This window comes from Tachyglossus aculeatus, chromosome 23 (assembly GCF_015852505.1).
Source record: "Tachyglossus aculeatus isolate mTacAcu1 chromosome 23, mTacAcu1.pri, whole genome shotgun sequence".
Taxonomy (NCBI): Eukaryota; Metazoa; Chordata; class Mammalia; order Monotremata; family Tachyglossidae; genus Tachyglossus; species Tachyglossus aculeatus.
Genome location: NC_052088.1, coordinates 10,301,073 through 10,324,198, shown reverse-complemented (window position 1 = coordinate 10,324,198; position 23,126 = coordinate 10,301,073). Strand labels below are relative to the sequence as shown.

At 50.6% G+C, this 23,126-nt stretch overlaps 1 protein-coding gene across 1 annotated transcript in view; it reads left to right on the top strand.

Moving 5' to 3' along the window:
• Positions 1 to 18,529, top strand: part of JMY (junction mediating and regulatory protein, p53 cofactor) — a gene marked incomplete at its 5' end in the record, with an annotated part of 93,535 nt that extends 75,006 nt beyond the window's left edge. The window contains 5 exons of the mRNA XM_038765477.1: positions 1,294 to 1,380; positions 3,431 to 3,526; positions 6,917 to 7,517; positions 10,011 to 10,321; positions 14,279 to 18,529. Coding sequence (XP_038621405.1) covers positions 1,294 to 1,380; positions 3,431 to 3,526; positions 6,917 to 7,517; positions 10,011 to 10,318 — 1,092 coding nt within the window. The remainder of the gene's footprint in view (positions 1 to 1,293; positions 1,381 to 3,430; positions 3,527 to 6,916; positions 7,518 to 10,010; positions 10,322 to 14,278) is intronic.
• Between the last annotated feature and the right edge of the window lie 4,597 nt (positions 18,530 to 23,126).

The following is a 23,126-nucleotide window of genomic DNA, read 5'->3' as shown; positions in this document are numbered from 1 at the left end:
TAACAGCAATAGTAATAATAATAACTATTGTGGTATTTTTAAATGCTTACTCTGTGCCAAGCACTGGGGGAGATAGAGGATAACAGTAACGGTGGTGTTCGTTAAGTGCTTATGTGCCAAGTACTGTTCTAAGCGGTACGGTAGACATATGCTAATCGGGTTGGACAGAGTCCCTGTCCGATATAGGGCTCACAGTCTTAATCCCCATTTTCCAGATGAGAGAACTGAGCCATAGAGAAGTTAAATGACTTGCCCAGGATCATACGATAGACAACAGGCAAGTGGCGGAGCTGGGATGAGAACCCAGGTCCTTCTGATGCCCAGGCCCATGCTCTATCCACTAGGCCACACGGCTGTTCCACACATGGCTCCTAGTCCAAGGGGGAGAAGAATATGTATTTAATCTTCATTTTACAGATGCGGCACAGAGAATCACTCATTTATTGAGTGCTTGCTGTGGGCAGAGCACCATACTAAGCGCTTGGTTAAAGTCAGTATAATAAATATAACGGAGTGGTAGACAAAAAGTGAAGTGGCTTTTCCCAGGTCACACAGCAGACAAGTGGCAGAACTGGGATTAGAACCCAAGTCCTTTGACTCCCAGGTTTGTGTTGTTTCCGCTAGAAATGATGGTGTAAAGCTCCCTTTGAAGTAGCGGCCAATCGATGCTTGTATATATGGTGTACACAAGGTGGGGATTTAGAATAGTGTTTTGCACATAGTAAGCGCTTAACAAATACCATCATTATTATTATTATTATTTGCGGGATCTGATGGGCAGTCGTTGCCCTGTTCTTGTTCCGCTCTATTTCTATTTCTGAAGGGCTGGAGGTATTGGAGAACAAGGGTTCCCCTGGGACCTATTTTTCCTGTGGCAGAGTAACAAATACTGTTATTATTATTATTATGAGCCTTCATTTGAGGAGAGCTTGGATGCTGGTTGGTAGAACTTCTCCTTGGCCGTTTACCCCAGTCTGATTGAGACGGAGTGTAGGTTTCAATCAAGAAACAGCGGGGGAGGTATTTCCATTGATCACTTGTCTGTCCCTTGGTCATTTGTCCAAAAGAAGAGTGCAAAACTGATCTGGTCCATACCTGTCTGGCGTATTGATCGAGGGTGATGGCAGTTAAGCAGCATAGTGTAGTGGATAGCACACGGATCTGGGACTCAGAAGGTCATGGGTTCTAATCGCCTTAAGAAGGACATGTGTTTTTTCTAACTGGTTCAACCTTTGGGCTTAGAAGTAAGTTTCACTTTTCCTCCTCCTCAGTTCCTGTCTCTCGCCCCTACAGGAGATCTGTATCGCAAAGCACAGTGAGAAAATCCAGCAGCGCCTTCAAGGAGAAAGTGAACACAGGACACATCACGCCGTGCAATTAGTGAGTGAGTTGGGGCTCTCCCAAAGGGAGAGCAACTGTGGGTTCAGTCACCCGGCTCGTGGGGTTTAAGCAGAATGCTCACAATAAGCATTAGTTGTAAAACTACCCCTTTTCCCCTTTTCCATGTCTCCTCATGCCCAGCACAGTGGCCTTCTGAGCCTGGTGCAGAAAACGCCCCTTTCAGTGACGAGTGAAATAACCACTGTGACAGGGAGGCTGACAGAGAACAGTTAAGCCGAAAGAAAGCACAATCGCCTCCAGAGAGTCAAACCAAGTGAAGTTTTTGTTTGGTAAAAAACAAGCCACCATTGAAGCCCTGGCGAGGAGCCCCTGTGCCTAAGGAGCCACGGCCTTCCATGCTAGCCCCAAGGCAGTCTAGCGTGCCATTTTCTGCCCCCCCCCCCCTTGCCTGCAGGGACCGAACCCTTCTCTGGGTCTCCCAGTATCACACTCTGATCAGCACAGGAGCCTATTCCTGTGGAAAAGCCTCTGGGAGCCATGGTAAAGCACCCAACTTGGTGAGAATTCCCTCGGGGCAATGCAGTTGACTCCTGGTTAACAGTGCCACTTGGCCAAATAACTGGTTCTTTGTGGCATTCTGACCAAGGTCATTGGTCTGTTTCCCCGGCAAGACCGTGCAGAAACTGTCCCTGAGGGGAACTGCCTCTTCTATGACTCCGGCTTGGCTCTGAGTTTTAGATAAAGTCCCCAAGCCAGGCGAGAGGAAGCAGCAAGGGAGATGGGGTAATGTAGTTTGATCCTCGGGACCAGGCCGTGGGGAACGTGAAAGAGAAGCGGGGGCCTCTGTGTGGGCTTTTCCTACAATTGACTTTGCCTGCCCTCTCGTGAGCACATTTGCCCTAGAGCTAAGTATCTCAGGAGCTGAGTGAGTGTGTGGAGATCCAAGCTCCAAACTTGGTTATAATCCTTCTGCAGTTTTATCATCATCATCATCAATCGTATTTATTGAGCGCTTACTATGTGCAGAGCACTGTACTAAGCGCTTGGGAAGTACAAGTTTTATGTGGTGTATAGGAGGAAACTGGCTTTTTGAAAGCTCTTCAGTTTTAATAATTCACATTCCTTGTCTGTCTGAAAAATGCTGAGAGGGAAGAAGACAGCTCCTGAGCCAGGCAGGGGAGAGAACTGGGGTGGAAAGGGGAAGTGGAGAAAGGAAGGAGAAGAAATTGGGTGGGCTCAAGAGGATAGAAGATGGAAAGGAGCAGCGGAGTAGGGAAGACAGGAGTGAGAGAGGGAGGGAAGTTAAAGTTGGGCAGATGAAATGGTGGAGAATGAGGAGCGATGGAAGAGTCCCCCCAGTAAATGTGGATTTCTCCCACCCCCTCTCGGCTTGGCTTGGGTGAAGCCTGACCCAGAGGGGCTGAGCCCAGAAACTTGGCCAGACTTGGGCATGGCCCAGGCTTCTACCCAAGCTCAGTGATCCCCAAGAGCGCTGGGGACTCTGAGTCGTGACAATCCACAAACAGCCTCTCCAGGTCAGACTGGACCCGGACTAAAGAGGCAGGTGGACCAGTTTACCAAATCCTGGAAATTGCAACCGTCTATCCGTGAGGCAGCATCTGTAGCCGGCTCCTATCGCCCAGTTGGTGCTGCAACGCTTGTCAGCCCGCCTGACTAGTCGCTTAGTAAGACTGTGTGTTCTTTTTCAGGAAGGCATTTATCTCTCTGATCAGTTTTGGCTTGGCAGCATTTGCTGTATGTCTACTCGAAGCTGGGAATGTGAGAACCTTTCTGTAGCAGATCTGGGCAGCTTTAAGTACCCCCCCCCCAGTTTGCTTTTAATGGCTCGGCGCCTGCCCGCTACTGATCGAAAAATCAACTAATTGACATTCCAGGACAGACACGTTCTACCGGCTGAAAACTGGTATTGAAGCCTCAACACGCTTTTTTAATGCTAACTTTAAAAATACATACGCGCTCCCCAGGTTCTGATCAGAAGAACTACCCCTCCGATTCGAATTTTTCTGGTACACATGACTGGAGCTTGTTATAACTGACGTGTGTGTTTCTTTGTTTTCGGGCCTTTCAGAAGCGAGAACTACTCCAAGATGAAGAAGAAAGAAAGAGCACGTGGGTTAGCCAGGAAAGGCAGAAGACACTGGACAGGCTGCGCACGTTTAAACAGGTGATGCGTCATGTTCGTTTAACTTCAGCTCATCAATGGGCAGAGTTGGGAGCTGAACTCTGGGGAGAGAGCACCGTGGGCAGGGAATGTATCTGTTGATTGTTCTCTTGGCCCCTCCCAAGCGCTTAGTCCAGTGCTCTGCACACAGTAAGCGCTGAATAAATACGACTGAGTGACTGACCGACCGACTGTTAACTGCGTGTTCCCTGGCCTCCTGCAGAGCTGAGAGTCAGGCTCACGGAAAGTTCCACAAGAACTGCAGGGCAGCAGGTTAGACTGAACAATTCAAAAGTGAGGAGGAGGAGGGAAGGAAAAGTGAGAATTCATGACTTGTTTGGATTTTCACTGCCTCAGGCAGCGCCCTCTCTGTATAAACATTCTTTGGAAATGGTTGGAAAGCCAGAGATGTTAGACCGTGGCCACCGTTGCGATTTTATGGACGTGCCAATTCCAGAAGCGTGCTGCCCTCCCGTACTTTTGCCATTAATATCTCAATCTCTGGTTTCAACAACCTATTAACTGTTCCTTTGTCCTGTTGTCCCTGCTACCATCCCTCTGGGGACGTTCTGATTTGAACCCATCAAATGAATCACAAAATGAGCCCAAGGGTCCTGGGCTCTCCTAGTTGCTTAGAGAAGCAGCATGGCTTAGAGGATAGAGCACAGGCCTGGGAGTTAGAAGGAGCTGGGTTCTAATCTTGGCTCCACCACTTGCTTGCTGTGTGACCTTGGGTAAGACACCTCACTTTCTGTGCCAGTTTCCTCATCTGTAAAATGGGGCTTATGACTGTGCCCCCTGTGAGACGAGGGACTGTGTCCAACCCGATTAATTTGTATCTACCCCAGCGCTTACTGCCTGGCACATGGTAGTGCTTAACAAGTATTATTATTATTATTATCATCATTATTGCAATAATAGTAATGGTATTTGTTAAGCACTTACTATGTGCCAAGCACTGTTTTAAGCACCGGATAATACAAGTGGACGAGTGGAGAATCCTGAAGGGGGCAAGGAGCCCTCCGCTTGAGAGTTCATCTACTTTTTTCCTTCCAGAAAAAGGCCCGTTGGCTTTCTCTGTATAGTCATCGATGCAGTGGAATGGACTGGGCGGTAGGTCCAGATTGTCTGGCCTGAGATATAATCACTTACTAATTTTGAAAACAGGAAGAAGCCTGCTACTGCTCCACCCAGAAAATCATACCTCTGTTTATTCAGTTGCACATTCAGTTATTTATTGTGATTGCTCTCTCTGTAGATATGTTTACGCCTGCCTCGCCCGATAGAGGGTGAGCCGCCGGTGGGCAGGGAACGTGCCACTCCTTCGTATTGGACTCCCCAAGCGCTCAGTACAGGGCACCGCACTAGCGGCTGCTCAACAAATGCTACCTCCACTGGTAGTGAAACCAGATGGCGAGGGCCGAGTGCAAGTGGAAATGGGGTTTGCAACTGATATTTTGGGACAAAAATCACCCACCAGCGTAGCACGCGGTTTCTGGAGGTAACCAAATCCTGGAATGGAACACCCCACGCCCTCATTTTCAGATTACATGATCCAACGGCGACCCCAGAAAACGAAAGATAGGATATTTCAAAAGATGTGCTCGTCTGCTGGCCTTTCCTGGCTGCAGACCAAGTGTACGGTGCTGAGCTGAGAGCCTGATGCGGGGGGACTCTCATAGCACAGATGTGCTGCCCTGGTGGATGCCCCCAGATTTCAACGTGGGCATTGAGCAGTGTGGTACTATTACTCGGGGCAGAAGGTGACAACCTCTCCCCCTCTAGACTGTGAGCTCACTGTGGGCATGGACTGTGTCTGTTCTGCACACAGTAAGCACTCAATAAATACCATTGATCGATTGACGTGCACGCAATTTACGCCAGGGCTGTTGGCTGACTTGTTGGTCCCACAGGACCCCATGGCCCTGAAGTCACCAGCCTCTTGACCGGGGAGAGTGTGTGACATGCCGCTCGGTAATAGTTCCCTGGGGACCAGGAAAGACAGTGAAGAGGCAAAAAGTTGTCTTTGGTGGGTTACATGCAGATCTCCTCCCAAAGTAGAGAGAGCATTGTGTCGGAAGAGGGTTTGCAGTAGAGCCCAGAAGGAAAGAAGTTTGATGGGGAGTCACGGTGCATTTTTTTTTAACGGTATTTGTTAAGCGCTTACTATGTGTCAATCAATCAATCGTATTTATTGAGCGCTTACTGTGTGCAGAGCACTGTACTAAACGCTTGGGAAGTACAAGTTGGCAACATATAGAGACGGTCCCTACCCAACAGTGGGCTCACAGTCAGGCACTGTACTGAGCCCTGGGGTAGATAGAAGCTAATCAGGTTGGACACAGTCCCTGTCCCACATGGAGCTCACAGTCCTGTTTGACAGATGAGTTAACTGAGTCCCAGAGGAGTGAAGTGACTTGCCCTAAGGTCATACAGCAGACGGATGGCGGAGTTGGGATTAGAACCCAGGTCCTTCTGACACCCAGCCCCGGGCTCTATCCTCTAGGCCAAGCTGCCGTTCTAATTCCGGGCCCTGGGGCTGGCTTGAATCGAGAGGGAGGAATGCGAATGAGGAGTGACGGTGAGGGGAAAGCCGGACCGTCCTTAATAATTATGGCATTTATTAAGCGCTTACTATGTGCAAAGCACTGTTCTAAGCGCTGGGAAGGTTACGAGGTGATCAGTTTTGTCCCACGGGGGGCTCACAGTCTTCATCCCCATTTTACAGATGAGGTAACTGAGGCACAGAGGAGTGAAGTGACTTGCCCAAAGTCACACAGCTGACAAGTCGTGGAGCCGGGATTTGAACCCATGTCCTCTGACTCCAAAGCCCGGGCTGTTTCCACTGAGCCACGCTGCTTCTCCTCAGCGGGAGTCAGGGCAGAGCAAAGGAAAGAGCAGAGGCGATGGGGACAAGGCAGAGTTGGAATAGAGGCTTGAAGGCTGACCAGGAGGATGACTTACCGGGTCACGGGGAAGGAGGCTGGCCGCCCCCTAGACTCTAATCTCATTGCGAGCAGGGAATGTGTCTATTTATTGTTGATTTGTACTCTCCCAAGTGCACAGTCAGTGCTCAGTGAATACGACTGAATGAATGAACAGAGGGCTGAGCCGGGGCCAGAGAGGACTGGAGTCTTGAATTACGACTCCTGAAGAAGGATTCGGTGTCGGAAAAGAGAGGAGAGTGTGAGGCCAGTCAACTTTCAAGGATGAGTTTTGGGGTTTGGGCACTTGAGTCGACGGGGAGCGTCACCTTGGTTGTTGCCACCTTCCGGTTTAAAGAGTAAACGTGAACCTAGGTGCCGAATCTGCGCGCCCTTCTTATCAGGGGCAGGCCTGCTTTCACCACTTCTAAGACGGGATTTAACTAACGCAAGTCATCTTTACTTTCAGCGGTACCCTGGGCAGGTAATACTGAAGTCCACCAGGCTGCGCCTTGCTCACGCGAGACGAAAAAGCGGCACCAGCCCGATGCCCTGTGAGGACCAGCCCCTGCCTTCGTCGGCCACCCCCCAGAGCCAAGAAGAGGCCCGAGAGGTGGACCAGGGGAGGAAAGTGGTCCCGCCGCTCCAGACCCAGGAGTCCCAGAGACTGGCACAGCTCGAAGAGCCCGGAGTAGCCCAACCCGAAGACTGTCCGTTACCTCTCGTGGACGTTACCTCCGAACTGGCGCACGCCACATCCCTCCCTGTCCTCCCCAGCAGCGAGGGCGAACCGGGCCCCGTGGCTGCGGTTTCGCTCCCGCCCCCTCTGCCCCCGACACCGCCCCCGCCGCCTCCGCCGCCCCCACCTCCACCCCCGCCTCTGCCCACGAAGGAGGACGGCGCAGAGCCGCTGGACAGGGAGGCCGACGGGCTGACCGGATCGGAGGGGGAGGAGAAGAGGATCCCCAAGTCTGTCGGTGCCCCTTCGGCTCATCTGTTGGACAGCAGTCAGCTGGTCAGTGCCAGGAAGAAGCTCAAGAAGACGGCAGAAGATCTGCAGAGGAGGAGAGGTAACTCCCCACCCCGGTAGAGCTAACGGGCTATCGGGAGGAGCTTCAGAAGAGTCCCTGGCTATTTCCTCTCCAGGGGGTCTTGTTTTCTCCCAAATGGGTGCAACCCAGATGGACTCAGAGTATAGAAACGAACCCCCTCAGGTCCGCCTAGGCCTTCCCGCCCTCACTGCTGGAAATGCAGTTTAGAGAAAGCTGTGTGGCCTAGGGGATGGAGTCCAGGGCTGGGCGTCAGAAGGACCTGGGTTCTCATCCCGCCTCAAACACTTGTCTCCTGGGTGACCTTGGGCAAGACACTTCACTTCCCTGGGCTTCAGTTCCCTCATCGGGAAAATGGGGATTAAGCCTCTGAGCCCCATATGGGACATGGACTGTGTCCAAACGGATCAGCTTGTATCTGCCCCACGGCTTAGTACACTACCTAGTGCCTAGTAAGCGCTTATCACATACTGTTAAAAAGATGACACCCCCTCCCGCCCCCCCCCCCCCCGCCCCCCCCAGGACTGGCACCGTGCTTCCTAAAACCCTCTATAATGGTTTGAACCAGCACACTCATCTGTGGGCTTAAAGAGCTTGAGATAAAGTTCAGAAACCAAGTTGGCTGCTTTCAATTCATTCACTCAGTCTCTCAGTCAGTCACTAAGCGCTTAGTACAGTGCTCTGCACACAGTAAGTGCTCAGTAAATATGATTGAATGAATGAATGTGTCAAGCATTGGGGTAGATACAAGCTAATCAGGTTGGACACAGTCTCTGTCCTACATGGGGCTCACAGTCTTAATCCTCATTTTATAGATGAGGTCACTGAGGTACGTAGAAGTTAAATGACTTCACCAAGGTCACACAGGCTTTGGAGTCGGCGGTCGTGGGTTCAAACCCCGGCTCCGCCACTTGTCAGCTGTGTGACTTTGGGCAAGTCATTTCACTTCTCTGTGCCTCTGACTTCATCTGTAAAATGGGGATGAAGACTGTGAGCCCCCCGTGGGACAACCTGATCGCCTTGTAGCCTCCCCAGCTCTTAGAACAGTGCTTTGCACGTAGTAAGCGCTTAATAAATGCCATTATTATTTATGGAGTGCTTACTTTGTGCAGAGCACTGTACTGTTTGGGAGAGTCCAACCCAACTATAAACTATGAGACTAGCCTGGGGTTGTTGTGCGCCCCGTGCACCTGAAGAGTGTTTTCCCCTGATATCCCGACCTCCGCGCCCCACCCAGGGAGCACAGGAGCACTGGAGGAGGGCTAAGCCGGCACCACGGAGCCACCGGAGGGGCACGGTCCGTGCCCCCTACCCCGGCACCCCGGGAGGTGCCAGCGAAGGCACAGTGGGCCGGGCAGGCTTGGGAAGCGTCTGACCGTACCAGCCAGGCTCCTTTTCACGAACTGGCATCCCACAAAATAATTCCAGGGGAAAATGCAGTATTCCTCCTTGCAGAAACCTGGTAACAGGTCCTCACAGACACCAGAAGCGGAGCCCGGGCTCGGGAGTCAGAGAGCCTGAGTTATAATCCCGGCTCCGCCACTTGTCTTGCCTTTTTCAACTCCCTGCCTTGTATGTGGCTATTAAATGCAAAGGTGATATGAAGAGATATGTTAAATCCATTTATATATATTTACATACCTCAGTAGATCTTTGCAAGAGAAAACAGTTTCCTAGTTGGCTATAAAACAAACTGATAAGGGCGGTTGGGAGGTGGTTTCAGGAACTTGCAGCAGTAAGAATAATAATAATAATTGTGGTATTTGCTAAGTGCTTACTGTGTGCCAGGCACTGTCCTAAGCACTGGGGTGGTTATAAGCAAATTGGGTAGAGCACAGTCCCTGTCCCATATCTTAATTCCCATTTTACAGTCTTTTAGGCTGTGAGCCCACTGTTGGGTAGGGACTGTCACTATATGTTGCCAACTTGTACTTCCCAAGTGCTTAGTACAGTGCTCTGCACACAGTAAGCGCTCAATAAATACGATTGATTGATTGTCTGTTGTGTGCCCTTGGGCAAGTCACTTCACTTCTCGGAGCCTCAGTTTCCTCAACTGTAAAATGGGGATTAAGTCCCTGTGCTACCTCTTACTTAGACTGTGAGCCCCATGTGGGACAGAGACCGTGTCCAACCTCATTAACTGGGTCTACCCCAGTGCTTAGAACAGTGCTCGACGTAAGCGCTTAACGAGTACAATAATAATAATAGTAATAAGCACTTAATAAGTATTATTATAGTTATCACTGTTGTTATTACTATTATTGTATCTGGTCCCATTGTGTGGCCAGGCCACATGTGATATTTGCGTATCTCTGATGATCCTTAACATTCATTTATTCATTCAATTCAGTCGTATTTGTTGAGCACTTTACTGTGTGCAGAGCACTGTACTAAGCGCTTGAAAAGTCCAATTCGGCAACAGATAGAGACGGTGTCTAAGCCAACCGTTATAAAATGCCCCAGAATGATCATCCGAACGGTTTTGACTGGTTTCTCTGGTTCTCTGGACCGCAGTGAGTTCCCCCATGGATGAGGTGTTGGCTTCCCTGAAGCGAGGCAGCTTTCACCTGAGAAAGGTGGAGCAGAGGACACTGGCTCCTTTTCCCAACGAAGACGACAGCAACAATATCCTGGCCCAGATCCGGAAAGGGGTGAAGCTGAAGAAGGTGCAGAAGGACGCCCTGAGAGAATCCTTCACCCTCCTGCCCGACACGGACCCCCTCACCCGCAGCATCCACGAAGCGCTTCGAAGGATCAAGGAGGCGTCACCCGAGTCGGAAGACGAAGACGACAGTTTGCCTTGCACCGACTGGGAAAACTAAAGGGTAATTTCTTGGGTCCTCAACTCGTCCCTAAACGGGGCTGGTCAGTAGTATTAACCGAGCACCTGCCGTGCGATGATCGCTGCGCTGAGCGCTTGGAGACTCTAATGGAGTTAGTATATTATGGTATTTGTTAGGAGCTATCTGTGTGTTAAGCTCTGCCCTAAGCCCCAGGGTAGATAACAGTTAATCGGGTCAGATACAGTCCCTCGTCCCACTTGGGGCTCCCAGTCCGAGGAGAGGGGAGAACAGGGATTGAATCCCCATTATACCGACAAGGAAACAGAGAAGTGGAGTGACTTTCCCGAGGTCACACAGCAGGCAACTGGCAGAGCTGGGATTAGAACCCAGATCCTCTGACCGGCCCGCCGCCAGTCCCATTCTCTTTCCACTCGGCCACACTGCTCCACACAACGCCATCCCTGTAGACGTGATCCCTGGCTACCGCTAGGCCGGCAGAGGCCACGGGCTTTGACCGTTGGTGCCCCCAGCAGCTGGCGGCAGCCGGCAAACCGGGAGTGCCCGCTGTCCCAGCGGAGACCGGCTGCCGGACGGGCCAGGGTAACCAAGAGCAGCACTCCCTTCGGGAATCTGGTCGGCCTTCGTTGGGTGCCGCCGCTTCTCCCCCCACCTCCCGTTGGCTCCTGGAAGGCCCGAGAGCGTGTTGCAATCTGGGCTTTGGGAGTCATCCATCGATCAGATTTGCTATTCCTTTTATTTTATTTCGTCAATAGGTTTTGTTTCGTCGTCTGTCTCCCCCTCCTAGACTGTGAGCCCGCAGTCGGGTCGGGACCGTCTCTATCTGTTGCCGACTTGTCCTTCCCAAGCGCTTGGTCCGGTGCTCTGCACACAGTAAGCGCTCAGTAAATGCGATTGAGTGAATGAATGAGTGGGAAACACAGTCCCTGGGGAGGAGAAATGGGACCCCCCCCAGGGGAAGAAGATAAAGTAAAGAGGGAGGCCAGGGACTCGGATTGTCTCTCTCCATTGCTGAATTGTACTTTACAAGCGCTTAGTCCAGTGCTCTGCACACAGTGGGCGCTTAGTAAATGCGATTGAATGAATGAATGAGTGGGAAACACAGTCCCTGGGGAGGAGAAGTGGGACCCGCAGGGGGAAGAAGATAAAGTAAAGAGGGAAGCCAGGGACAGGGATTGTCTCTCTCTGTTGCTGAATTGTACTTTCCGAGCGCTTAGTACAGTGCTCTGCACACAGTAAGTGCTCAATAAATGCGATTGAATGAATGAATCAATCAATCCATCATGGTATATTTTTGAGCACTCCCCCAAAGTCCACTCCGTTCCTCTCGCGAGCGGCACCAGAGCAGGAGGAGCTGCATCATCATAATCATCATCATCAATCGTATTTATTGAGCGCTTACTATGTGCAGAGCACTGTACTAAGCGCTTGGGAAGTACAAATTGGCAACATATAGAGACAATCCCTACCCAACAGTGGGCTCATAGTCTAAGAGGGGAAGACAGAGAACAAAACCAAACATACTAACAAAATAAAATAAATAGAATAGATATGTACAAGTAAAATAAATAGAGTAATAAATCCGTACAAACATATATACAGGTGCTGTGGGGAAGGGAAGGAGGTAAGAAGGGGGGGATGGAGAGGGGGACGAGGGGGAGAGGAAGGAAGGGGCTCAGTCTGGGAAGGCCTCCTGGAGGAGGGCTAGCAAAGCGTTACCAGTCAAATGATGGTCTGGGAGGAGGGCTGAATAAAAGGAGCGAGTCAGGTCGACACAGAGGGGAGTGGGGGAAGAGGAAAGGAGGGCTTAGTCAGGGAAGGCCTCTTGGAGGAGACGGGCCTCCCATAAGGCTTTGAAGCGGGGGAGAGTGATTTTTCTGTCGGATTTGAGGAAGGAGGGATTTCCAGGCCTGAGGCGGGACGTGGGTAAAGGGTCAGCAGCGAGATAGAGGAGATGGAGGTAGGGTGAGAAGATTGGCATTAGAGGAGTGAAGTGTATGCACTGGGTTGTAGGAAAGCTGTGGCCTCCCTTTGGTGTAGCTCAAACCTGCCTGTCTGATCAGCCAGATTCCTTATCAATCAATCAATCAATCAATCGTATTTATTGAGCGCTTACTATGTGCAGAGCACTGTACTAAGCGCTTGGGAAGTACAAATTGGCAACATATAGAGACAGTCCCTACCCAACAGTGGGCTCACAGTCTAAAAGGGGGGGAGACAGAGAACAAAACCAAACATACTAACAAAATAAAATAAATAGAATAGATATGTACAAATAAAATAAATAATAAAGAGTAAAAAATATGTACAAACATATATACATATATACAGGTGCTGTGGGGAAGGGAAGGAGGTAAGATGGGGGGGATGGAGAGGGGGACGAGGGGGAGAGGAAGGAAGGGGCCTTCCAGAGCCTTCCTGTCCATCAGAGCGGTCCTCCCGCCGCCGCCTCCCCGGGCGGGGCTCCCGCACCAGCCCGGGAGTCAGGAGGATCTGGGTTCTAATGCCGGCTCTGCCACGTGTCTGCTGTGTGACCCTGGGCAAGTCACTTGCCTTCTCTGGGCCGCCGTTACTTCATCTAGAAAATGGGAATTGAGACTGAGCCCCAGGTGGGACAGGGACTCTGTCCAACCTGATTAGCTTATATCTACCCGGGGGCTTAGAATAGTCCCGGACACATAGTAAGCGCTTAACAGATACTCTTCTTACCGTGATTATTGTCCTAGTCTCGGACTGCCGGGTGGGGCCGGATTCCAGCAGGTCAGGGTTGTTGCCGAGCCGCCCGGTCCCTCTGTGTGTATCGGGGCCGATTAGGGGGTCCTCTCTAAAGTGCCCCCTTAGAGCCCATGTCTGTGCTCACTTTTTTCGTCTGACACTAGCAGAGTTCAATCAAATGGCCACCCTTTCCGCTCGACCCGCCAAAGCACATGCTCCATTGAAGCACGGAAGGAATCTGACTTAGCCATTTTGCTCTCTCCCGTGGCTTTGGGCATTTTGTAACCGGCAGCCTGGCACAGAGCCCCGGGACCGGTGCCACCACTGTCCTTTTGACAGTTTGAAGGTTTGGCATTTGGGGTTTCGAAGGTCGGCCGGCGTGTGAGACTCCCAGCCGCCGCCGGGATCGGCGGGGCCGAGGGGGTTTCCTGGCCGGTGTCAGGCCCGGGAGTCACAGCCACGAGGTGAAATCCGTTAGGAGCGTCGGAGTCTGCTTTTCCCTTCGTTCTAATTTCTCCAATTGGCCCGTGGGATTTATTCCGCAGAAACCATGAAACGTATTGCGACGTGATTCTGTTTCTCTGCTCTTAAAAGTAAGTGTAGAAACTACTTCTACCCTAGCTATCTGGATTTATAAGATACAGATTACAAGCCTCTTCATTTGAAAGTTGCCCATACCTAATTTTCTTCCGAGAGTATCGTGTTTATCAACTGAGTGTAGAAGGTGCTCGTTTGAGTAATGTATTTTTTTACGCATGTCTGTGCCTGCCGCATTGTAGAGAAATTACGTCCTGACAGAAATAGGCCAAAATGCCACTTATGTATTGTAAATGAATACTTGTACAACAGTTATGAAAGTTGATCCACTCAGGATGGTGCATTTTTAAAGGGCCAAAATTACAGGCTTCAGAAGCCCCCCAACTGTTATTGGACCCCGAAAACACATGACTTGTGTGACTTCCAAATGGATTTGGAAGGTTTTTAGACTGTGAGCCCACTGTTGGGTAGGGACTGTCTCTATATGTTGCCAATTTGTACTTCCCAAGCGCTTAGTACAGCGCTCTGCACACAGTAAGCGCTCAGTAAATACAGTTGATGATTTGGAGTTGTTTCCGCTTCCCTCGGTTTCTCCCCCGAGCCCGCCCCCTTCCACAGGATCGATATTCCGTACCTCCCGACGAGGACTCGAGGGTCCTCCCTTGCTCCGGGAGATTGCGACCTGCGACCTCCTCTCTAATCCGTGTGCACTTTGTCTTCTCGAACCAGGCGATCGCACAGCCACCGAAAGGAGGGAGAGCCAGCCCACCCGCCCTGGAGACCAACCTCCGGGGTCCCTCCGGGAGAAGCCGTGAGCAGCTCGAGCGCGGAATGGGGCTGCCGGCACGGCCAGCGGAGCGGATTTCGGGGGTGAGAAAAGCAAGCGTTACTTGCCCGTCAACCTTCGTTGTTTGGTCCCTTCCACCCGATCGAGGCTGAACCAGTTTACATGTGCAATGTCCCCGTAACCCGCCTGGGCTGGGCGAGGCCCTGGCGCCCCTCGCCCCAGATTTTTAAAGCACTTTTCCCATCTCCGTCCACCTAGAGGGGCCGGGTCGGCCGGGGGCCGTGGAAGTTGGCGGCCCGCAGGCCCCGCTGTGGGACCCGCCCCGCCCTACGTGCACTGAAAACCAAAATAGCTTCTTTCAGACGGGCTCCCTTTCGACCGCCCAGAAAGACACGGGCTTTGTCTCCCCGGGCCTCGGGGAGCGAGACATTCCGACGGACGGACACGCGCCGGGGGAACCCGCGTCCACCGGGGACCAGGAACACCATCGAACGATCCCGGGGACGCAGAGACGGATGCTTTTGCGTGCGGCGACGGCCCCTTCGTCCAAGGCCGGACATCACATCACCTGACATTTTTGTATGCTTTCGAAGCACACCTCTCCATTCCCCTTCAACAGCCCTTCAGCATTCTGCGTTTCTAGCCGTTGGAAACTTGTGTGCAGCTCTCTTATACGAAGCAATACTTTGTAATTTGATCATACCTAAGATTATTCTTTGTCCTTTAGTTTGATCTGCTCCTCCTTCCTCGATCACTGCAACTTCTGACTTTCCTATTCGGAATGGAAGAGGGGAATTTCTGTTTGGGAATTGTATTCACGCAGTAGTTAGCGGGTTTCTTTTCTTTCTGGGCCCACCAGTGACCCTCTAAAGTAGACCTACATCGCCGGCCTCGTTCCCCAGAATTCGGGGATAAGGAAATCCTTTCTATCTGTACGGTGTTCTGTGGCCCCCGTCAAAATCATTTTCACTGACCGACCGTTGACTGCAGGCAGCTAGTCTTGCTTTTTACCCGCGTGCAGCTAAGGTAGCCCACGGAAGGAAGTGCCCTCCCCTTCCCTTCCAAAAAGAATTGGAACTCAGACCCTCTTCTTTCCATTGTCAGGTTTTATTAGTGGTTATTCCCCGTAGATTCCCCTACCCTCCTCCTGGCAGGGAAACCATTTGTTGTCGTAAAAGAGTCGGTTTACAGAGGCTTAAGCCGAGATGTTTGCGTGGCGGGCACCGGGATCGTGGCTGGCTCCGTAACGAAGCGCACGCCGGATGATTCCGGAGTAAATTGGAAGCCTGTTGCTTTCCAAAGGCAGGGCTCCCGCTGCCGTCGACGATGGCAGTCGTCAGGTTGTGCCTCCCTTTCAGAAGTGGTGGCAATGAGCGCGCGCCCCCGTCCCTCTCCCGTCCCCGTTTCTCCCCGCCGGTCCGGAGGGAGCCCGTCACGGATGGCGTCTTTCCCAGGTGGCACCAGTTGATTTCAGAGAGTTTTAGTTTCTCCACTAGGAGTAATATTCACCTTGAGAATATACATTCTGACCCTGTAACTCCCATCTTTTTCTAGGGTCTGAAAAGCCCAGTTTGGGAAACTGGGCACTATAAAGCGTGATTTTAATTCTCATTTTGATTTGATAAATATAGTAACTTTTTACCACACCCCCCCCACACACAAATCCCCAATTTAGCTGATCTGTAACCCTTTAGGATAAATCACAGTGGGAATTTTAGGGTTCTAAAATGACATCAATAGCACAAGATGACCAGGAGTTAATAATAACGGCATCTGTTAAGCGCTTACTGTTGTGCAAAGCACTGTTCGAAGCGCTGGAGTTAATTTTATAGGACTGAGTGAGAATGTTGATTTTTGTGCTAATCAAGTGTAAATGTATAACTTGATTTTGAGCCTGCAAAATAATTTATACTAATTCTGCCCCCCCTCCCTCCCAAGCTCTCTCAGCGGGGTGTCCTGAATTGGTATGTACAGTTGGCGCTGGAGCGGCAAGAGGCTAGGGTACCTACGTGTTACTAAACTACAAAGGTTGCCATGTGTGTTTCTGATCATTACACTTCTCTGCATGATTAAACAGGCTTTGCCGCTGCCGGTTTAACATTTTTCCGTAGCAGGATCTCTGGCTCCTGAGGGCCAAACTGCCCTGAGTTAAATAGGAAACCAAACGCCTGAGGCCTTGGGCGGGACGAAGGGCCTCGTTCGCCCTTGGCTCGTCCTTGCCTAGCTCGGATCCGCGCGGCCGAGATGACCACGGCCACCGGCAAGGAAAAAAAACAGCCGAGTAGGAGACGGGAGTAAATGCCACCTTTTAAAATCAGAAACGGGACCGGCTCTCTGGGGTACGTTCCCTTAAAAATGCATTTTCAGAGCGTTCTTATTTTGTGTCTTCTGTGGCGTGATGTTTTAACTCGGCAAAGGGGATTTTTTTAAAAGAAAAAAAGGCAACTGTTGGGAAGTCTTAATCTTTTCTCTCAGTGCACTTGACGTCAAATGACCTTCCTGTAAAGTCCTGACGGTGCCCTTAAAACAGCACCATCAGGGAATTGGGGTTTAATGTGTTTCATCTGATTCTTGAAGGTAATCATTCTGTCTCTGAGCCTTGTCCCACTGGGGCGGGAGCACTTGGATAAATGTAAACAGTCGACGAGGAGAAGCAGAAGCAAACCAGTCGTTGCTGCTCTCCTCTGTTCTATTTGTTACACTGAGTTTTCAGAGAATAATAATAATAATGTTAGCATTTGTTAAGCGCTTACTATGTGCAAAGCACTGTTCTAAGCGCTGGGGGGGATACAAAGTGAAGTGTAAGTTCGGGCCTCCTGTATTCTAAGCACACTGTTTTCTCAGCACTTCATTCAATCGTATTTGAGCGCTTACTGCGTGCAGAGCACTGTACTAAGCACTTAGATGGTTTACTTGTGCTATTTTTGTTTAAAAAAACAAAACAAAACAACAAAAAACCAACCCCAATCCCGTCCTTATGGAATAGATGTGTCGCAAGCAAGCAGGAGAGGGGCTCAAAGCCCACTCACTGAGCACTGGCCGAGTTAAAACACACCGGCGTATTGGGTGACCCCCCCCCCTAATTAAAAATCTACAAAATGAGTTTCTAAGTGCCGTGCTTAAAATCCACTTAGGTAAATGGTGGATTTTTAAGGGGTTGCGGGGAGGTATATCTACCAATTCTTGACGGCGGGCTGCGTCCGTAAGGTGTTGATTTCCTTTGCTTTGGCCCTTGGGTGATTTTTTTTGGGCCCCGCTTCCCGACTGTCTCGTCTTTCGATCGAGAATACTTCTTCTCACGAGGCCTGAGGAAGAGGAAAAAGTTAGGGAGCACTGGCTTCTGTCAGACCCAGCAGCAGGTACCGTGGGAGCTTGGGGGGGCTGAGGCTGGACCGCTCGCGTCGAAAATTCGCCCGGTTTGCTTTCTTTTACTCACAACGGGAGGATTTCCCTCCCCACCCTTCATACGCGCAACAAGTCACCCCTCCTCTTGAGCGGCAGGATGTCAGCCTCCTGGCCCAGGGGATTTCTCACTGGACTGAAGTGTGAAACCCCAATTTGCAGTTGGGGAGGAAGAGCTAGCGGGCTCAGCTCCCTTGGCGTGACTTAAGTCCGTCCGTCCGGGTAATGAAAAGGACCTGCTTTCAGCCTGCCTGGATGCATTACTGGCAAACTGATTCACCATTCACTAGCTTTGTGCAATATTATAAGAGTAGAGACAGAACACTAGCACATCGGGCTGGGCTTTAATACGAAAGTTCTTGGACACAGTTATACTGAAGAGGACATTTTAAATGCACACACCATATTTGTAAATGTCAAGTCTTGCAAATTTACGATACCTAATACTGCTCAATTAACATTCTAAAGTATTAAAGCAACAAAGTATAAAAGACTTAAGCAAGCATTTAAAGCAATACTACGAACTCTACGATAAATTGTTTTGACTGTTTTGCCTTCCTGCTGCTTTTTCTTTAGTGCGACTTTTCTGCAATGTGATTTATCGGACCGCTTCAGTTTTTTTTTCCATGTTTTTTACTCTCGTGACTTCAGAGTGGAAACTTACACGCCACCAAGGACCGCCACCACCTTTCTTCTGTATATGCAGTGTAACAACATACTCACAGTTTTGGTGCTTAACGATTACTCCTTTGGTTTTTGTTTTTTTCTTTAATAAAAGATATTTATTTGAACTAACGGAGTTCGCTTCCTCATGCGATGGGGTGGAATGGGGTCTCGCCTTTCCAAGCGGGCAGAGCTCCTTAGGTCAGATCTCCGGCTCTTTCCCATTCAATTCCGTCACGGCCGCGGTTCCCTGGGGACGGTGAGCATCCGGGACTTTTCTCCACAGATTGCTGTTCCCGGATGTTCTTGCGGAAGAAAGATTCAGTCAGAGCGTGGAAGATTCTCAAAGATCCACAGCCAGGTTTTCTCCCACTGCAAAAACTTCACCGGTGGTCTTTGGTCCATGGTTAAACTGCCTGCTTGGCAGATGACAACACTCAAAGCGCACCAAGACGGGAAGTGGGGCGGGTTATCAGCTGTAGGATCCATCGATCGTATTTATGGAGCACTTAGCGTGCAGAGCACTGTACGAAGAGCTTGGGAGAGTACAAAATAACTGAGGTGGTAGACACATCCCCTACCCACAGCGAGCTCACAGTCTAGAGGGGGAGACAGACATTAATAGAAATAAATCATCATCATCATCATCAATCGTATTTATTGAGCGCTTACTATGTGCAGAGCACTGTACTAAGTGCTTGGGAAGTACAAATTGGCAACATAGAGAGACAGTCCCTACCCAACAGTGGGCTCACAGTCTAAAAGGGAGACAGAGAACAAAACCAAACATACTAACAAAATAAAATAAATAGAATAGATATGTACAAGTAAAATAAAGAGTAATAAATATGTACAAACATAAACATATATACAGGTGCTGTGGGGAAGGGAAGGAGGTAAGGTGGCGGGGATGGAGAGGGGGGCGAGGGGGAGAGGAAGGAAGGGGCTGAGTGTGGGAAGGCCTCCTGGAGGAGGTGAGCTCTCAGCAGGGCCTTGAAGGGAGGAAGAGAGCTAGCTTGGCGGGTGGGCAGAGGGAGGGCATTCCAGGCCCGGGGGGAGGATGTGGGTCGAAATAAATAATGGATACGTACGCAGTAATGCTGAGCCTACTGTTGGGTAGGGACCGTCTCTGTATGTTGCCAACTTGTACTTCCCAAGCGCCTAGTACAGTGCTCTGCACACAGTAAGCGCTCAATAAATACGACTGATTGATTAGTGCTGTGGGGCTGAGGGGGGCAGTGAATTAAAGGAAGAAAATCAGAGTGACGCCTAAAGGGAGAGGGCTTAGGGAAGGCCTTCTGGGAGAAGCTGTGGGGCTAACACTTGTAGAACAGAGCAAGCCAAACCGTGAAAGGTGCCCCCACCCTAAAAATAAACTTTGCTTTTTTCTGGAGAGCTGAAAAATCACCTATTTTCCCCAAGTCAGCAACAACCACACCTAAGATGGGAAGTGGGGGCAATCCCTTGCATCATCATCATCATCAATCGTATTTATTGAGCGCTTACTGTGTGCAGAGCACTGGACTAAGCGCTTGGGAAGTCCAAGTCGGCAACATGTAGAGACGGTCCCTACCCAACAGCGGGCTCACAGTCTAAAAGGGGGAGACAGACAACAAAACCAAACATACTAACAAAATAACAGAATAGATATGCACAAGTAAAATAGAGTAACAAATACGTACAAAGCAAGTCAAACCACCGAAGGTGCCCCACTCTAGAAATCTTTGCATTTTTTTTTTTTATAAGAGCCGAAAAGCACTTTTCTTTCCCCGATGCCAGCCAACGGAAAAGTCCACTTACAGCAATGGAGTCTTCTTCCCCCTGTTCCTGATGCACCAACCTTCAGAAGGAAAACGGCCCCAAACGCGGCGTGTTGCAAGGAGCTGAGGACCGTCCTGCCCTGCCCTGCCCTGCCCAGCGGCTATAAGGTGTGTTCTCCCGTCGTGCGCCGGTGCCAGGCGGGTTCCCGCCCATGCCAGCAGCCCCAGCCCGCGCCTAACGTGCGGAAGCGTCACTTGGAGACCCCATTCCGGTGGATCTCGGTGACCTTGTGGTCGGTGGTGACTCTTTACCGTGGTCCCTGGCCCCGGCAGGGTTGTGTGCCACGGTCAACGGAAGAACGAGGTGCCAGAAGCCAGAAAACGCTTCGCCTCCATCGGGAAAAATCTTCAAACCCCACTGGCTAGAAGCGCTATTGCCTGCTGGGGAGGGGGCTCGAAAAGAAACACGGATCCCAAGGCGGGCAGGGGAGACCAACCCACCACCCCAGTCAGTCAGCCCCAGCTGTCCGTCGAGCGGAAGGGGACACGTGAGACTTTGGAACAGTGTGGGTTTCTCAAAAAGGTTTGCACGTCGCCTGCCTCAGGGGGGAGGAAAGGAATGAGTCCGTTTATTATTTTGGATTCTCCCAAGCGCTTAGTACAGTGCTCTGCACACAGGTAAGCACTCCATAAATACGATCGAATGAATGAGTGGGTAGGCCTGAGGCCCCGAGGAGCCAACCGGCCGGGGTAAGCTGTTTCCCTTCCCTCGGGCACAGCGGTGGGGAAAAGCTGCGGGAAGACCCAAATGTGGCCGACGAACCGAAATGCTAATGCAGCAGGGGACGAAAATCCAAACGGAATCAGTCACCGCCCCGGAAATCGATCAATCACAGGTATTTATCGAGTGCTTACCTTATGCGGAGTCCCGTACTAAGCGCTCGGGACGGTACAGTGCGACAGCAAGCAGGCATGTCCTCTGCCCACGAGGAGATTACAGTTTACAGGGGGAGACGGACGTCAATATGAAGACGTTACAGATGTGTACATCAGTACTGTCAAGTACTTAGAGGTACAGATCCAGGTTTGTAGTGGAGCGAGGGAGAAGGAAAGGTGAGGTCTTGATCAGGGAAGGCTTCTTGGAAGAGATGTGATTTTAATAAGGCTTTGCAGGGGTGGATGTGATTTTAATAAGGCTTTGAAGGTGGGGGGAGAGTGGTGGCGAAGGGAGAAAGGGTTCCAGGGCCGAGGGAGGGCGGTGACAGGGATGAGATGGAGGTACAGTGAGTAGGTTGGCGTTGGCAGAGCAAAGTGTGTGGAATGGACTGTGACAGGCAATCAGCAAAGTAAGACAGGAGGGAGAGGGCTGATTGTTTTAAAACCGAGGGTAAGGAGCTTCAGTTTAATGCCGAGGTGGATGGACAGCCACTGGAGATCGGCGAGGACTGGGTTGTGGGGGACAGAATTTTTTTTTTAGAAAAACGATCTGGGCCGCAGAGTGAAGTAGGGACTGGAGAGGTGAAAGTCAGGGGGCAGAGGGTCAGCAAGTAGCCATGGAGGGACAGGAGAAGTGCTTGGATCAACACAGTGGCAGTTTAGATGGAGAGGAAAAGGTGGATTTTAGCCGTGCTGTGAAGGTAGAACCGAGAGGACTTGGTGACAGACTGAATATGTGAGTTGAATGAGAGAGATGAGTTGAAGGTAATGCCAAGGTTGCAGGCTTGTGAGGCAGGGTGGGTAGTGGTGTTGTCTACAGGGATGGGAAAGTCGGGGAGGAGGGGGACAGGGTTTGGGAGGGAAGGTGGGGTGTTCTGTTTTGGACCTGTTAAGTGTGAGGTGTCAAGCAGGACAACCACGTAGCGATGCCTTGCAGGGAGAAGGAGATGTGACTGCAGAGAAGGAGAGAGGCCGGGGCTGGAGATGTAGATTTGGGAAGCATCTGTATACAGATGGGAGTGAATGAATTCTCCGAGAGAGAGGGTGTACATGGAGAATGGAAGGTGACTTGGAATTGAGCCTTGAGGGACCCCCACAGTTAAGGGGTGGGAGACACAGGAGGAGGAGGAGGAGGCCGCCACAAAAGAGACTAAGGAAAGCCTGGGCTACATTTTGGGATGACAAGGAAAGGGAAATCAAATGTGTGAAGGGAGCTAGGTACTATAGCAAAAAATGCTGAATTCTGTTAGGAAGGGGATAATAAAAATAATAATGATGGTATTTGTTAAGCACTTACTATGTGCAAAGCACTGTTCTAAGCGCTGGGGGGATACAAGGTGATCAGGTTGTCCCACGTGGGGCTCACAGTCTTAATCCCCATTTTGCAGATGAGGGAACAGGCACAGAGAAGTTAAGTGGCTTGCCCAAGGTCACACAGCCGACATGTGGCAGAGCGGGGATTCGAACCCATGACCTTTGACTCCCAAGCCCGGGCTCTTTCCACTGAGCCAGGCTGCTTCTCTAATGACGGCCCTTTAAAGACTGAGTTTTATCACGAGGATCCCAGTCCAGTCCCACATCTGCAGAAATAATGACCTACTCAAAATAATTAAAAGATAAATCAGACACCAGCCCTATTGCTCGTGGGGCTCACAATCTGAGGAAGGAGAGAGAACAGAGATGACATCCCCATTTTACAGATGAGAAAAACCAAGGCCCAGAGAAGTTAAGTGACTTACCCAAGGTCACCCAGCAGGCAAGGGGCGGCATCAAGATTAGGGCCCAGGTCTCCCGATTCCCAGTTCCCTGTTCTCTTTCCAACCGCGGTTTATTAAGGATGTTGCTTCCCTAATAATAGGACAAAAGAGCAACCACGATGAACCAGGGGAGAAATTTCCATACAAAAAAATTTTTAAAAGGGGCATTTTTGTAGCTCTGGTGGCTAGGGGGGCAGAGAGGCACAAAGCTGGCCAGGGTCACGATTGTGTGAGTCGTATCCAAGTGGTGGAACAGCACGGTTTGGGGTTTG